Source organism: Sphaeramia orbicularis, chromosome 16, assembly GCF_902148855.1.
Source record: "Sphaeramia orbicularis chromosome 16, fSphaOr1.1, whole genome shotgun sequence".
NCBI lineage: Eukaryota > Metazoa > Chordata > Actinopteri > Kurtiformes > Apogonidae > Sphaeramia > Sphaeramia orbicularis.
In genome coordinates this window covers 9,733,825-9,747,038 of record NC_043972.1, presented here as the reverse complement: position 1 = coordinate 9,747,038, position 13,214 = coordinate 9,733,825, and the positions used below count along the sequence as shown (strand labels likewise).

Here is a 13,214-nt window from a genome sequence, read left to right as displayed (position 1 = left end):
ATCTCCGTAGGTGCATCTGAATTCCGTCAGTGTATGCTCTGTGTATAAAATACCGATAACTGACTCTTTAATCTTTGATATTGATCAGTGTGTTCAGATTAAACAGCGGACTGTGGGATACAGCTGCTGCTTCTCTGACTCGTTCTCATGGTTCTTTCTAAACGCTGGATGTTGAGCCAACGATAACAGTTCCCACTTTATCACCATGTGTCCAAAAACATTAGTTTTTCAGTCTGGCAGACTGGGAGCTGAGGGTGAATGATGAGGCTTGAAGGATTCCTCACATTTTGCTTCTAAAAGCTTATATTTGACGTCCTGAAATGTTGGCCGGCTGCAGGTCCAACCCATTCAACACATGGATCTGTTTGAGGAGAACCTGAACAGAACAAACCCATGTGACCCCTGGACCCTCCACATGATGCAGATTTAGTGGACAGACAAGGGAAAACAGAGGATGCAGCTGAGAAGGAGGCATATTTATACAGCTAACATCCTGTTATACTGTACGTTGTGTTTGTATTTTAAAAAGACATTTATTTGTGTGTGTTTTTTATGCTTTAGACAGTGTACACCGACAGGACAGTCTGAGGAAAGACGAACGACCTGAGCTGGAAGCAGGACCTCATTCCTGCAGTGAGGCATCAGTCTACGTGGTCCACAACCCACCAGTTGAACCACCAGGTACCACATGAGCTTGGATACCTTCAATCTACAATGCAGTGTTGTTAATAATAATAATAATAATAATAATAATAATAATAATAATAATAATATATTTTTTATAAGAGTCTTTCAGGACACCATGCATATAATGGATAAAATCTTGCATATTTAATAAATAAATAAATAAATAAATAAATAAATAAAAATACATTTTTATGAGTCTTTCAGGACACCATGCATATAATGGGTAAAATCTTGCATATTTAATAAAAAATAAATAAATAAATAAATAAATAAATAAATAAATAATAATAATAATAATAATAATAATAATAATAATAATATATTTTTAAATAAGAGTCTTTCAGGACACCATGCGTATAATAGATAAAATCTTGCATATTTAATTAAAATAACAATAATAATAATAATAATAATAATAATAATAATAATAATAATAATAATAATATTATTATTATTTTATTTTATTTATTTTATTTTTTATTTTATTTTATTTTATTTTATTTTATTTTATTTTTATTTTTATTTTTTTTTAGATTATTTATTTAACTCAATGGGAAAAGGACAAATGTGGATGTAGATGTTTTTCCAATTGATTGAACTGGGTTCAGTTTTAAGATAATTTCAAGGAACATTGTTGTTATACTTTTAGTACCTTTTAAAATAATGATGTTTTATATGTATGTTCTTATCAGTTTTAAATTGGTTTTTAGTACTGACTTTCACCATGTTTATGTATATTAGTATGGATGTATAGCTGTGATTTCCATTTTCTGCTGCTGTCTTGGCCAGGACCCTTTGAAAAAGAGATTTTTAATCTCAATTAGCTTTTATTTCCTGGTTAAATAAAAGTTATAATAATAAATAATAATTATTTATTTCAAAAAATGCTACAGTAAATTTTAGCAATATTATACCTCCATTTATCATTTACACGTGTACATTCCAACTTCCAGATCCCAGTGGACCTACAAATACACAAAACATTTAATAACAGGCAGAACATTGTTAAAATTACACTTATTTTACCTAAGACTTTTCATGTTGTTCACATTTGTTCTATGGAAGTTTTTCATATTTTTTGTGAAAGGATAATTTGTAAACCTGAACATTTTCATATAATTTTACACTAAAACAGACACATTTGGAGTTGTTTACAGGTTATTATGATAGTAATTTTGCTGATCTCACCCACTTTAGATCCAGTTGTTCATTATGTGACCATAAACTAAAACTGATTTTAACATCCTTGATTGTTAATATGTCCAGTCTAATTTTTGCATTTCATAAATTCATCCCAGAGGCTGGATTGGACTCTTTGGCAGGTCTGGTTTTGGCGTATGTATGTTCGACACCTCTGGGTGAAAGCATAAAGAGTTACAGTCGCAGAAAAAATTATTAGACCACCCTTGTTTTTTTCAGTTTCTTGTCCATTTTAATGCCTGGTTCAACTAAAGGTACATTTGTTTGGACAAATATAATGATAACAACAAAAATAGCTCATAGTAGTTTAATTTCAGAGCTGATATCTATCCATTTAACATGTTTTCTTGATAATAACCAAAATCACTTCAGTTCTTCCGTCAATATCTATATCATTGTACTGACAAAAACAGTGCTTTTAGACATTCCATGTTTTCTTTTCTGTCTGTTTTAGTCACATGACACACACAGGAGTTAGTACTGGATTGCATAACTATTGTTTTTGATGACTTTTGATGGTCTAATAATTTCTTCTGCGACTGTATATAATTTACTGTAGAGGTCGTTCCATTCTTGAAGGTGTGAAAAACTCCATATGTTCTGTTACTTCTGTTCTAATGACCTTTCTGTCCTGACCTGACACAACCTGATCTCATCTGTCATCTTTACACACTTGGCACAAGCTCAGCCTCAAATAAAATCAGACCTTGGTTGTGAACGTTCGACCTGGATAATCTACTGTTATCTCACTGACACACACCGGAGGGAATCCTGACAATAATAACAATAATAATAATTTAAAAACCATATAAATAAATGAATTAAAAAGAAAAAAAAAAAAAAAAAATAATAATAATAATAATAATAATAATAAACAACCAAATAAATAAATAAATAAATAAATAAATAACATAACATAACATAATAAAAATAAAAACCAAAGAAAAAAATAAATTAATAAAAAATAAAAAACATGAAATAATAATGATCATAATAATGATAATAAATAACGTAATAAAAATAAAAACCATGAACTAATACTAATAATAATACTAATCATAATACTAATACTAATACTAATAATAATAATAAATAACATAATAAAAATAAAAACCAAAGAAAAAATAAATAAAATAATAAAAAATAAAAACCATGAAATAATAATGATAATAATAATCATAATAACATAATACAAATAAAAACCATGAAAATAAATCAATAAATAACATAATAAAAATAAATTAATAAAAAATAAAAACCATGAAATAATAATAATAATAATAATAATAATAATAATAATAATAATAATAATAATAATAATAAATAACATAATAAAATAAAAACCAAAGAAAAAATAAATAAAATAATAAAAAACATGAAATAATAATGATGATAATAATAATAACATAATAAAAATAAAAACCATGAAAATAAATAAATAAATAAGTAAATAACATAATAAATAAATAACATAATAAAAATAAATTAATAAAAAATAAAAACCATGAAATAATAATAATAATAATAATAATAATAATAATAATAAATAACATAATAAAAATAAATAACATAATAAAAATAAAAACCAAAGAAAAAATAAATTAATAAAAAATAAAAACCATAAAATAATAATGATAATAATAATAATAAATAATGTAATAAAAATAAAAACCATGAAATAATAAGAATAAGAATAAGAATAAGAATAAGAATAATACCACAAAGACTCCAAACCTGAATGACCTTACATCCATATGGAGCTGTCACCAGATCACTGTGACATGTACAGACCAGGACGCTTCATGACCTTTTCCCACTTATTCCTGACACTTGACCTTTCTTTGGCCTAATGTTGCATAACTCCTCCTCCTCCTCCTCCTCCTCCTCCTCCTCCTCTTCTGCTGTAACAGAGGCTGAAGGTCGACCTTGACTCCAAATATCCTCATTCCTGTCAAAGCCTTCAGACACATAATACTGTAAAGGATCTGACATACGTGGAACAAGTGTCACCATGACTTTTGAAAAACCGTAAGGATCATTAGCTCTGCCAAGGACGTCATGTGATCATGTATGATCATCTGTCTGACTGTGGCTTTGTTAAAGGAAGGATATTTTGCTTTTTTAAATGGAATTCTTCATTTTCAAACATTTCCCTGTGGTCTTCATATAAGAATATTAGCTTTTGCCTTGGGGATTAAGCCCCTGCTTTCTGTTACTGTATCCTGTCCGTCCCGTGTCTGATCGATGTTGCAGCACAGGAGGGCGTTTGTTCAGGTTTTCCTCAGACTTCACAGGCCCGATCGCCGCCAAACTCGCCAAATGAATAGAAACATTATCTGACCATCTACTACACATAATTTTATGTCCCTATTCAAATGTTGTGAGGTATTCTGGGCAATTTTAGCCTCTCATGCTATCGTACAATGGCACCATGTGTACAAAAAAACATCTAATAACAAGCATCTGGAACTGAAACATACAGTATTTAACAGTGTGACCTAAACAGCCTGTTAGGACTCAGTGTCTTTGCAGATTCATCCTGTGGACCAGATTGAACCATTTGGTATCCCTGTTTTGACCCGCGGGCCGTATGTTTGACCCCCCCTTAACCCTTTCATGCATAGTGGTCACTGCAGTGGACAGCTGTTCATGGATTTTGTATTTTTAGTTCCATATCAGCAAACACAGTGGACGCTCACTAGGCAAATATCTAACTCTGACCAAGTGTATTTTTCTCGTCTCTAATTCAAATATCTCATCACACTTAAAATAAGACATAATCACCTAAAGACTAACTTTTCAGTGAGATATGAGAACTGATTTTTAGACAATAGATGTGGAAAATCTTGTTTCAAGAAATCTTACTAAGATCATTTTCACTTGTTCCATTGGCATATTTTTTTTTTGTTTTTTTGCTTGAATTAAACAAAAACAATGCTCCTCTTTAGGTGATTATATCTTACTTGAAGTGTGATGAGATATTTTGACTAGAAATGAGAAAAATACACTTGGTAAGATTTAGATTTTTGCAGTGCATGCACCATCCCATACACCGGAATTCATACTGTTACTGTAACTTTGCTGTTCTTGATACAACTTGATCTGCACTAACATGTTTGAGTGTAAATCAAATGCTTGTTATTGTTATTAAACTGTAATTAACAGTTGTTTTTTTTCTTTTTGCATATTATCTCCATGAAGTGAGTAATGACTAGTATTAGTATATGTTAAAATGTGAGAAAACATCAGATTAGTTGCATTAAAAATGTTTTCATTTCATAGTTTTCACACAGTTTATCAGTAAATTTGTTTCTTTGCTTCAAAAATGAAACACGTGGCATCCAGCTGAATGGACATTTTTGCAACTCCATGAAAAATGGGTTCATAAAAACTACACTGAACAAAAATATAAACGCACCACTTTTGTTTTTGCTCCCATTTTTCATGAGCTGAACTCAAAGATCTAAAACTTTTTCTGTGTACACACAAGGTTTATTTCTCTCAAATATGGTTCACAAATCTGTCTAAATTTGTGTGTGAACACTTCTTCTTTGCTGAGATAATCCATCCACCTCACAGGTGTGGCATATCAAGATGCTGATTAGACAGCAGGATTTTTGCACAGGTGTGCCTTAGGCTGGCCACAATAAAAGGCCACTCCAAAATGTGCAGTTTTATCCCACAGCACAATACCACAGATGTCACAAGTTTTGAGGGAATATGCAATGGTCATGCTGACTTCAGGAATCTCCACCAGAGCTTTTGCCTGTGAATTGAATGTTCATTTCTCTACCATAAGCCATCTCCAAAGCTGTTTCAGAGAATTCATGAAGAAGACTGTGTGAGGAAAATGGTGGTCACACCAAATACTGACTGGTTTTCTGACCCCCCTGGACCACCCAATACAGTAAAAGTGCACATTTTAGAGTGGCCTTTTATTGTGACCAGCCTAAGTCACACCTGTGCAATAATCCTGCTGTCTAATCAGCATCTGGATCTGCCACACCTGTGAGGTGGATGGATTATCTCAGCAAAGGACAAAGGAGAAGTGCTCACTAACACAGATTTAGACAAATTTATGAACAATATTTGAGAGAAATAGGCCTTTTGTGTACATAGAAAAAGTTTTAGATCTTTGCGTTCAGCTCATGAAAAATGGGAGCAAAAACAAAAGTGGTGCGTTTATATTTTTGTTCAGTGTATTTCAATCACATTGTTTTTTAAATGCCCAGAGGAATATAAACACTCGAGAATAAAAATCTCTCATAAAGGCTCTCATAATTCATGCATGAAAGGGTTAAAGTATGGAGTGGACCGAACACCAGACAGTAGTTTACAACTGGATTAACCTGAATTAAGACCTTTGTAACCATGGTAACAGTCAGTTCAAACAAGCATTGATAAAAAGAAAGAGAAGTAGGTCATATTGTGTGTTTTTATGAGTTTATTATGTGAAATTACTCCTTATCTGAGTGCAGCTCTAGTTGAATTCATGGGATAATACGAGTACATATTGTACAAATTACACTTCTCTAGCACGTATTGTATAAATTGCTGTTCTAATTTTGTCTTATTTGAGTGTATATTTTATTTATACATGTACTATTAGCTAAATTAACTAATTAGGAATAACTTTATTTACATTTTTTTTTAAATAAATATTTTTTCTTGTCTTTTTTTGTGTAGATAATTTCTTTCCTGTTCCTTTTTATTCTACTGGAATGAAACAGCTGTAACACACTCATTTCCCCTGGGGTTAATAAAGTACTCTGCTAATCTGCTAATCATAGAACAGAGTTTGCAGTTGTACAGATAGTGAAGCCCAAAGGTGTGATGTATATAATGAAGTCAGATCAGTGTCGACCACATTTAGACTCAGGAAAACAGGGTCATGGATCTGTTTTTATTGGGTCTGGCAGAACAAACTCTGTCAGTTCTGTTTCTGGACGTTATTTTTCCCAGTTCTGGTACATTTACACAGCGTTGTTTTGACAATACAAGGCACTGTTCATGATGTATGTTTACACTTTATACACTTTATAATCTATTGTAGTTTATTCTTTATACCATGAATTTACTCTTAGTCAGAACTTTTTAGACATTTTATCTCATAATTTCGACATTTTAAGTCATAATTTCAACTTTTTATCTCATAATTTTTACTTTTCATCTCATAATTTCATATTTTATCTAAATTTTGACCATTTAAATCATAATTTTGACTCTTTTTTTTTTGCATAATTTTCACTTTCTATCCCATAATCCCTTTAAACTCATAATTTCAACCTTTTAAATCACAATTTTGACATTTCATGGCATATTTTTGACTTTTATCTCATAATTTTGACCTTTTAAATCATAATTTTTACTTATCTCATAAGTTTGACCTTTAAAATCAGAATTTCAACTTTCTATCTCATCATTTTGACTTTTTATCTCATAATTTTGAATTTTACCTCATAATTTTGAATTTTATCTCATAATTTTGACATTTTAAATCATAATTTAGACTTTTTCTCATAATTTTGACCTTTTAAATCAGAATTTTGACTTTTATCTCAAAATTTTAACTTTTTATCTCATAATTTTGATTTTTAAACTCATAATTTCAACTTTCAATCTCATAATTTCGACCTTTTAAATCAGAATTTCGACTTTTTACACTATAATTTCCACTTATTTTTCATAATTTCAATTTTTTAATCATAATTTCGACATTTTAAATCATAATTTCAATTTTTAATCTCATAATTCTGACCTTTTAAAATAGAATATTGACTTTTCATCTTATAATTTTGACTTTTTACCTCATAATTTTGAATTTTATCTTATAATTTTGACTCTTTATCTCATAATTTGGAATTTTTTCTCATAATTTCAACCTTTTAAATCATAATATTGACTTTTTCCTCATAATTTTGACGTTTAAATCATAATTTCAAAATTTTATCTCATAATTTTGACCTTTCAAATCAGAATTTTGATATTTCATGGCATAACTTTGACTTTTATCTCATAATTTCAACTTTTAAATCATAATTTAGACCTTTTAAATCATAATTTTGACTTATCTGATAATTTATTTTATCTCATAATTTTGACTTTTTATGTCCTAATTTTGAATATCATCTCATAATTTCAACATTTTAAATCATAATTTTGACTTTTTCTCATAATTTCAACCTTTTAAATCAGAATTTATACTTTTTATCTTATAATTTTGACATTTTATCTTATAATTTTGACTTTTTATCGCATAATTTTGAATTTTATCTCATAATTTCAACCTTTCAAATCATAATTTTGACTTTTTCCTCATAATTTTGACCTTCAAAACTCATAATTTCCACTTTCAATCTCATGATTTCGACCTTTTAAATCAGAATTTCGACTTTTCATAGCATAATTTCCACTTATATTTCATAATTTTGACTTTTTATCTCATAATTTCGACCTTTAAAACCAGAATTTCGACTTTCTATCTCATAATTTTGACTTTTTACCTCATAATTTTGAATTTTATCTCATAATTATGACTTTACAAGATGCATTTATTATTGTAATTTTTTTTTTTACTGGCGAAAATGGGCTTCCATACAACTTCCTATGAAACAGTTCCGTAAAAATATCCTCAGAACTGTCCAAACTTTTCCCTTTTACTTCACAACAGCCTCATTGTTCAGACACACGCTGTCATTTCAGGCCTTTGTATTGTGCGTCTGCAGGTTCGGTGTCTCGTGCCATTGCGCGTCCACCTGTCGCCAGGTAACGTGACCTAAGCAGCTGTAGTGGATTACAGGAAACTCTGGTCCATCCTGAATGATAAGGAAGCACCGGCTCCCTCTTAAACGGATCCGGAGGAGCCGTGCCGTACTGTGCCGTGCCGTGCGTGCAGAGGACACCGTGGGTCTGGACGCGCGCATCCACTTGTTGAGTTCACGGCAGTTCAGCTGCGTCTATTTAAAGAGGCCGGACATGGCGCACGGCCTGGTGCGGAGGGAGTCTGTGGACACGGAGATGCACACGGCCCACGACACGCGCAAAACATACGTGTACACCAAGAAGAGGGGCTACGATGTGACCCGGAACCCACACTTAAACAAGGTGAGTCCGGATCGGGCCTTGAAGTGACGACGTTTCCACCGCTTTACGAGAGCCCAAGGGTTTTAGGCGAGCTCTGCGGTGCGTTCAGGGGCTGTGGGAAATACTGGCACTGCACTCCCAGTAGTCAAATTATACACTTTAAATAGTAGAGTTGAGTGTTTACTTGGCGTGTTTTGACATTTTGTACAAATAGAAGGCTGTTTGAAGAAGAAAATCCATGTTGATAAGCGAGTTTGACCAGACAAGAGCCTGAAACAATTCCATTTCTTTTCATTTATTTTGTTCATGATTGTGCATTTCATCAGCAGACGTTCAATAATCATCAGGTGAACAAACATTTACACACTCATGCTTGAGAATCTTGTATTTCTTGCCCCCTTCTGCATAATAATAGCCTTAATGGTTAGCTATACACAACTAGCTATAAAGTCCTACTGTATAAAGTCCTACTGTATAATGTCAGAAAAACCAAACACTTAAATAGAGGGAAAAAAATAATAACTTCAAGTTTATTTGGTAAATTAACTAAATTTTGCTTACAACCACATCATACTAAAACAGAATAGTCTTTCTCTTTTACAAAGCAAATGAACTATTCTAAATTTTCTGCTTTTAAATGTGTTTTTATTGTTTTTCTTCACATTTTATCGTTTTATTGGTTGATTCGTACTTCCTGTTTTGTAGCACTTTGAGATCTGTCTGTGGGAAATACTGGAACTCCACTCTGAGTAGCCAAATTATACACTTTAAGTAATAGAGTTGAGTGTTTACTTGGCGTGTTTTGACGTTTTGTACAAATATAAGGCTGTTTGAAGAAGAAAATCCTTGTTAATAAGCAAGTTTGACCAGAAGAGAGCCTGAAATAATTTCATTTCATTTCATTTATTTTGTTCATGGTTGTGCATTTCATCAGCAGACGTTCAGTAATCATCAGGTGAACAAACATTTACACACCCATGCTCGAAAATCTTATATTTCTTGCCCCTTCTACATAATAATAGCCTTAATGGTTAGCTATACACAACTAGCTATGAAGTCCTACTCTATAAAGTCCTACTCTATAATGTCAGACAAACCAAACACTTAAATAGAGGGAAAAAAACAACAACTTCAAGTTTATTTGGTAAATTAACTAAATTTTGCTTACAACCACATCATACTAAAATAGAATATTGTCTTTCTCTTCTACAAAGCAAATGAACTATTCTAAATTTTCTGCTTTTAAATGTGTTTTTGTTGTTTTTGTTCGCATTTAATCGTTTTATTGGTTGATTCTTACTTCCTCTTTTGTAGCACTTTGAGATCTGTCTGTGGGAAATACTGGAACTCCACTCTGAGTAGCCAAATTATACACTTTAAGTAATAGAGTTGAGTGTTTACTTGGCGTGTTTTGACGTTTTGTACAAATATAAGGCTGTTTGAAGAAGAAAATCCATGTTAATAAGCGAGTTTGACTAGAAGAGAGCCTGAAACAATTCCATTTCTTTTCATTTATTTTGTTCATGGTTGTGCATTTCATCAGCAGACGCTCAATGATCATCAGGTGAACAAACATTTACACACCCATGCTCAAAAATCTTATATTTCCTGACCCCTTCTACATAATAATAGCCTTAATGGTTAGCTATACGCAACTAGCTATAAAGTCCTACTGTATAAAGTCAGACAACCCAAACACTTAAATAAAAGGGGAAAAAAAACAACTTCAAGTTTATTTGCTAAATTAACTAAATCTTGCTTACAACCACATCATCCTAAAACAGAATGTTTCTTTCTCTTTTACAGAGCATGTTAACTATCCCAAATTTTCTACTTTTTAAATGTGTTTTTATTGTTTTTAATCACATCTTATGGTTTTATTGATTGATTTTTACTTCCTGTTTTGCAGCACTTTGACATCTGTCTATCACAGATACAAAAATGCATTACAAACAACTATATCATTATTTATTATTGTACTACTTTCATGCCCACATCTTTTCATCTTCTTATGTCTGAGCTGTGAAGGAGTACCTGAACGCAGCATCCCGTCAGAAGGTTTAGGTATCAGCTTTAGTCAAGGTTATATTTAGATTTAAAGCGACCAAACTCCTGTTCCACACAGAGAGGGGCTTTTGTTACCGCTGTCCAGTCTGTTTACAGTGGCTGAAGTTTGAGGAAGTGGAGTTTCACTTTATCATCATCATCATCATCATCATCATCATCATCATCATCGTGCCCAGAACGCCTCAGTTTGTGATTCAGCATTTTGAGATAAACCATAGAGGCTGATCCACTGTCCAGTCAGATGAAGTCACCTCTGTCCCATTTACTGTCCAAATGCTACAAATACAGCTTGTTTTCAGTTCCTCAATCTTGAACAAACAATAAGAGGAACTGGGACGCGCTCAAAGTTGCTGAATCACTCAACAAATACTGCAGATCAGGGCTCTCAAAGTCATTTTCGTTCAGGGGTCACATTCAGCCCGATTTGATCTCCAGTGGGCCGGACCAGTCAAATAAAAGCATAAAAACCTAGAAATAATGATAACTCCAAATTTTTGTCTTTGCTTGAGTGCAAAAAAACCCCATTAAATTATGAAAATACTTACTTTGATACACTATCCAAACAAAAAAAGATGCGACAACTTGAAAAAGATGAAATTTCTTAAGAAAAATAAGTGCAATGTTAACAATATTCTGCCTCAACTCATCATTTTTACATGTGCATTATGGATCAGATCTACAAAGACACTAAACACTTAGTAACAGGCAGAAAATAGTTAAAATTGTGCTTAATTTTCTTTAGACATTTCAGGTTGTTCATATTTGTTCAGGTTATTCACATTTTATTGTGACAGGATAGTTTGTAGACAAGGTTATTATCGTTAACAAAAACTAACAAAATGACGAAAACTAGAATTGAAAAAACATTTTCGTCAACTGAAATAAATAAAAACTATAATTGAAAGAAAAAACGAGAACTAACTCAAACTGTATTGTGTGCTTACAAAAGTAACTAAAACGGATAAAAATTATGGATAAAATTCCCTTTGTTTTCGTCTTTGTCAACGTCAGATTGGTACGAAATCGATTTATTTCGCTCGAGCAATTTTAGCTCGCGGCACCATACAGTACTTCACGGTCCGTCACTTCTTGTCACTTGTTGTTTAGAGTCGTCTTCTGGTCCCCACTCTACCTGGAAACATGGAGACTAAAGTTGGGAGAAATCAGCAGAGTCCTGTCTGGGATTTATGTGAATACGACAGTGAGGAAGATAAAAGATATGAAAAAACTAAAATTAATACAAAACTAAAGTAAAACTAAGCATTTAGAAAAAAAAAACAATTAATAAAAACTAGCAAACCTGCTCTAAAAACAAATTAAAACTAACGGAATTAGAGAAAAAAAGTCAAAATAAAACTCAACTATAATGAAAAATCCAAAACTATTATAACCTTGTTTGTAAATGTAAATATTTTCGTAATTTAATGTTATTTTTTGAACTAAAACAAAGACAAATATTTGAAGTTGTCTTTATTTACAGGCATAATGTAATGTTTTGGGGGGGTTTTCACATCAAATTGAGAAGAAAATATGGAGTCATTCTTTTTTGTAGGTTATTCTGCTGTTCTTGTTTTACTGTAGATCATATTGGTCTGTATTTGGAACCTGAACTAAAATTAGTTTGACAGCACTTTGTAAATTCATCCCACAGGCCAAATTGGAACCTTTGGCAGGCCACATTTTGCCCCCGGGCCGCATGTTTGAGACCCCTGCTGCAGATAAACAGAGGATGTTGTATGATGTTGTGGAAACGTCCATCATGATATAAGTTTTTTCCCATGCAGTGAACGCATCGTTAACAAAAGAGCCTCTGACAGCCGCTGAGCCTTTCCAGTGTTTTCCCCCTGGTTTGTATGTGAGGGTGGTGGGACCGGACGGGGCCCCAAAGGTCACCCCGGTCCAGTCCAATCCAGTCTGGTTTAGTCCGGTCCAGACCAGGTCTCTGTCCGTGGTGCTGACTGACCATCAAAACAACCGGGTGCGTCCAGGGTCAGCCTCATGTCAAGTGTTCTCTGTTAACATGGAGGTTAATCTGAAAGCTCTTTGTCAACGTCAGGCTAATTTTAGAAACACTTGAACTGTGCATTTGTCTTCTGTCGATGCTTTTCTGTCCCATCAGCGTCCTCGTCAGAAAGAACGGGAATATAATGGAGACTGGAGGAGGGGCTAGTGTGGGT

The 13,214-nt window shown here is 32.5% G+C and overlaps 1 protein-coding gene across 1 annotated transcript in view; it reads left to right on the top strand.

Moving 5' to 3' along the window:
* The first annotated feature begins 8,587 nt into the window (after positions 1-8,587).
* The window catches only part of me1 (malic enzyme 1, NADP(+)-dependent, cytosolic), a 210,428-nt gene continuing 205,801 nt past the window's right edge, over positions 8,588-13,214 (top strand). The window contains exon 1 of the mRNA XM_030158231.1: positions 8,588-8,991. Within this exon, the coding sequence (XP_030014091.1) occupies positions 8,707-8,991 (285 nt within the window). The 5' untranslated portion in view covers positions 8,588-8,706. The remainder of the gene's footprint in view (positions 8,992-13,214) is intronic.